This window comes from Benincasa hispida, chromosome 4 (assembly GCF_027475165.1).
Source record: "Benincasa hispida cultivar pf3 chromosome 4, pf3_genome.v1.1, whole genome shotgun sequence".
Taxonomy (NCBI): domain Eukaryota; kingdom Viridiplantae; phylum Streptophyta; class Magnoliopsida; order Cucurbitales; family Cucurbitaceae; genus Benincasa; species Benincasa hispida.
Genome location: NC_143481.1, coordinates 22,744,236 through 22,748,808, shown reverse-complemented (window position 1 = coordinate 22,748,808; position 4,573 = coordinate 22,744,236). Strand labels below are relative to the sequence as shown.

General features: G+C 34.6%; 1 protein-coding gene across 1 annotated transcript; it reads right to left on the bottom strand.

Annotated features, from left to right (window-relative positions):
- Positions 1-2,941: 2,941 nt before the first annotated feature.
- On the bottom strand, positions 2,942-3,685 carry LOC150036578 (uncharacterized). Its single transcript, XM_090313175.1, has one exon. It carries the CDS (start codon positions 3,602-3,604, stop codon positions 2,942-2,944), a length of 663 nt encoding a protein of 220 aa, XP_090169301.1. The 5' UTR covers positions 3,605-3,685.
- Positions 3,686-4,573: the final 888 nt, after the last annotated feature.

The window sequence follows — 4,573 nt, the reverse complement described above, 5'->3', positions numbered from 1 at the left end:
CCAAGATTGGATGCCTCATAACATGCTATAAACTTTGCAGTCATAGTAGAAGAAGCCATAAGTGTTTGTTTAACACTTTTCCAGGATACAGCTCCTCCAGCCAACATGAAGATATAGTCAGAAGTGGATCGCAAAATGTCTTGATATCCAACATAATCAGAATCAGAATACCTAATGATCTCCAAAACTTCTGATCTCCGATAAGTGAGCATATAATCTTTAGTTCTCTGTAAATACCTCATAATCCGGTTGGCTGCTTTTCAATGATCCATCCCTGGGTTACTCAAATATCTGCCTAATACTCTAACTATGAACGCAATATCTGGATGCGTACATACTTGGGCATACATTAGACTTCCAATGGCCGATGCATAGGGAACCTTTTGCATCTCCTTAGTCTCGAGTGTGGTCTTGGGGCATTGACCTAAATGAAATTTATCACCTTTGGCGATCGGGGTATCTCCTGGTGTACAATCTTTCATGCCAAATCTACTCAAGATCTTTTCAATGTAGTTCTTTTGTGACAATCTCAAAATACCTTGTGAATGATCTCATAGTATTTCAATTCCTAATACAAGAGAAGCATCACCAAGATCCTTAATCTCAAAATTTCTTTCGAGAAATCTCTTAGTGTCATGCAATAAACCTACATCATTACTAGCTATGAGTATGTCATCGACATATAACACCAAAAAGATTGATTTATTCCCACCGAACTTGTGATATACGTAATCTTCCACAATATTCACCTCAAAACCAAATGAAGTTATCACTTCATGGAATTTGTGATACCATTGACAAGAGGCTTGCTTGAGACCGTAGATGGGTTTCTTTAATTTACACACCATAGACTTTGAATTATCAGACACAAAGTTTTCTGGTGCACCATATAAATTGTCTCATCAATGTTCCCATTGAGAAACGTGGTTTTTACATCCATCTGGTGTAGCTCTAAATCAAAGTGAGCTACTAGTGCCATGATTACTCTAAAAGAGTCTTTCAATGAAACCAGAGAGAAAGTCTCTTTGTAATCAATGCCTTTCTTTTGAGTAAAACCCTTTGCAACAAGACGAGCCTTATATCTTTCGATTTTGCCATGTGAATCCCTTTTTGTTTTAAATATCCATTTACAACCTATGGGTTTCATTCCTGATGGCAGTTCGACTAGTTCCCAAACGTCATTGTCTTTCATGGATTTTATTTCCTCTTCCATAGCATATATCCACTTTTGAGAGTTAGAACTTTGTAAAGCTTGTTGGAAGTTGATTGGATCATCTTCCATTACGCCTACATCATCCTGATGTTCTTGAAGAAACACAATATAATCATCTGGAATTGCACTTCTTCTCTCTCTAGTAGATCTTCTTAATGGCACTTCTTGAGGTTGTTGAGTTTGAACTTCAGGTTCAACAACGAGGACTTCAATGTTGTCTTGTTCTATAATTGGTTCAATAATGAAGTCAGGAATTGAAGCCTGAACATCATTTATAATCACATGAGGAAAAGAAACCAATTCCTCTTCAAAGACAACTTTCCTTATATTATCTTCCCCCCCAAACTCAACATCCTCAAGGAATCTAGCATTTCCTGTCTCAAACAATGATCTAGAAGTGGGATCATAAAACTTGAAACCCCAAGAGTGCTCAGAATACCCAACAAAATAGTAGCTAATAGTTCTTGAGTCCAATTTTCTTTCATTAGGCCTATAAGGCCTAGTCTCAGCTAGACAACCTCAGATGTGAAGATGCCTAATAGTAGGCTTCTTTCCTGTCCATAGCTCATAAGGGATTTTAACTACTGCTTTACTAGGTACCCTATTAAGGATATATGCTGCAGTCTTTAGTGCCTCACCCCAGAGGGATTCTGTTAGAGAAGAATGACTAATCATACTTCTTACCATATCCTTAAGTGTTCTATTTCGCCTTTCCGCTACACCATTCATGCTGGGTTTGCCCGACATAGTGTATTGCGGGACGATTCCACATTCTTCTAGATATTTGGCAAAGGGCACTGGACGTTGTTCACCTGATCCATCATATCTACCGTAATATTCACCACCACGATTAGATTTGACAGCCTTAATTTTCTTTCCAAGTTGAAGTTCGACTTCAGTTTTGAAAGACTTGAAAACATCCAAGGATTTAAACTTCTCATGAATTAAATATAGGTACCCATATCTTGAATAGTCGTCTATGAACGTAATAAAATATTGTTGTCCATTCCAAGAGGCCGTAGGGAATGGACCACAAATGTCTGTAGGTATTAGTTTTAAGACGTTTGAGCATCTGTTGGCACCTAATTTTCTTATGTTTGTCTGTTTTCCCTTAATACATTCCACACAAATGTTGAAGTTACTTAAATCAAAGGAATCAAGAATGCCATCTGACACAAGTCTCTGAATTCTCTGATTAAAGATGTGACCTAAACGCTTGTGCCATAACATAGCAGAATTCTCATTTAATTTACGTTTTGTACCATATGAATTAGATAACAGGATCTTGTTAAATGAAGCAAAAGAATCAAGCATATATAGATTATCAATTAAAGAACCGGTACCAATAAGCTTAGAATCTTGAAAAAGACTAACTTTATTATTTCCAAAAGAACAAGAAAAACCAAATTTGTCCAAACTGGAAATAGAAACTAAATTCCATCTAAATGATGGTACAACAAAAGTCTCATTCAGATCCAAATAACAACCAGTTTTTAAAAGTAGTCTAAAATTTCCAATAGCTTCAACTGGAACTGCTTTTCCATCGCCCACATAGATGAATCATTCATCATCACTTGGCGGCCGGCTCCACAGGCAACCCTGCATTGATATACTTATGTGAGTAGTAGCACCAGAATCTACCCACCAAGTATCTGTAGGTACAGAAGCTAAATTAACTTCAGAACAAACCAAAGTAAGAAGTTTACCCTTCTTTACACGCCACTTGGCCTATTTGGGACAATCTTTCTTAATGTGACCTTTCCTTTTGCAGAAAAAACAAGGATTTTCAGTAGCTTGTTTCTTATTTTTATTCTGCTGAGATGTCCCTTTTGCAGCATCCACAATTTTCCTTTTCTTCTTATCATGAGGGCATGTTGCCAAATGAGTACTTTCTGTCCTTTCTCTCTTAATCCTATCTTCTTCTTGCACACATTGTGAGATAAGCTCATTAATACTCCATTTATTCTTCTGAGTATTATAGCTTATCTTAAACTGAGTGAATTGTGCAGGAAGAGAGATAAGTACCAGATGCACGAGTAAATTTTCATTTATCTCGATATCAAGTGCCTTTAATTTACCTGCGAGATTAGACATTTCCATAATGTACTCCCTTATGTTTCCATTGCCCTTATACCTCATAGAAGTTAAAGAAGTCAAAAGACTACTTGCTTCCCCTTTCTTATTTTTAGCAAAATATTTCTCAATTTGAGCAAGAAACTTATTGGCATTTTCACTTTCTGTGATAGAGCCCTGAAAAGACTCTGGAATGGAGTTCCTAATGATCATCAGAAACATGCGATTTGACCGTTTCCACTTCTCTATATTAGCCGTATTTGGCTGTTCCTCAGTAGAAGTAGGTTTATCGGTCCTTAATGCAAGGTCAAAATCCATACAACCGAGAAGTATCTCTAAGCTTTCCTTCCAAATCTTGAAGTTCGATCCATTCAACTTAGGGATTGAACTCAGATTTCCAAATATTTGAGTAAGACCAACTGAAACAATAAACAACAAAACATATGCTCATAATTAAAATATAACAAAATAATTTCACATATGTGGTGGGCTCATTTAACAAGATACCTAACACAACATTGATGTCCAGCCTTTGGGCAAAAACACCAACTGTAAATGGTACTCTCAACATAGTAATCAAAGTAATAACAATTAACTCTGTCAAAAAATAGTATTTCCTTGGACCGACTATTTTTCACATGAGTAATTCTTATAATTGTCACATACTCATTACCACATGCATACCCACAATTTGGCCAAATAATTATCTTCCTTTGGGCCGATAATTATTCACATAAATTCATGAATATGCACATCTTATATCTTAGAATTAAATTAATCTAGATAACAGAGGCTACTTTGGTAACATATTATTTTGACCAATTCAATCTAAAATATAAGACACAGTAATATAATAATATTATTGTACAAAAATAAAGGAGGAAGACACCAAATAGTCTTTACTAATATTCACTTAATAATTGCATACACGTAATACAATTAAAGCAACAAAACATGTGAATATTGCTAAATATCATCAATCAAATTTAAATTTAAATTCACCAAAATATCAATCAAATTTAAATTTAAATTTACACATTAACAATCATATTTAAATTTAAATCCACAATATGATTAATAAAATTTAAACTTAAATTTACAATGTGGTTGATCAAATTTAAATCTAACTTCATACTTTGATTGATTTAATTCCTAATTTATCAACTAATTCCTAATTAAATAGGAATTACTTATAGGATTGATTTTCTTGACAAATACAAGATTTTCAATAAAAAAAAAAAACTGAATTGATTAAATTCACCAAATTCAACATTGTCAATCAAACCT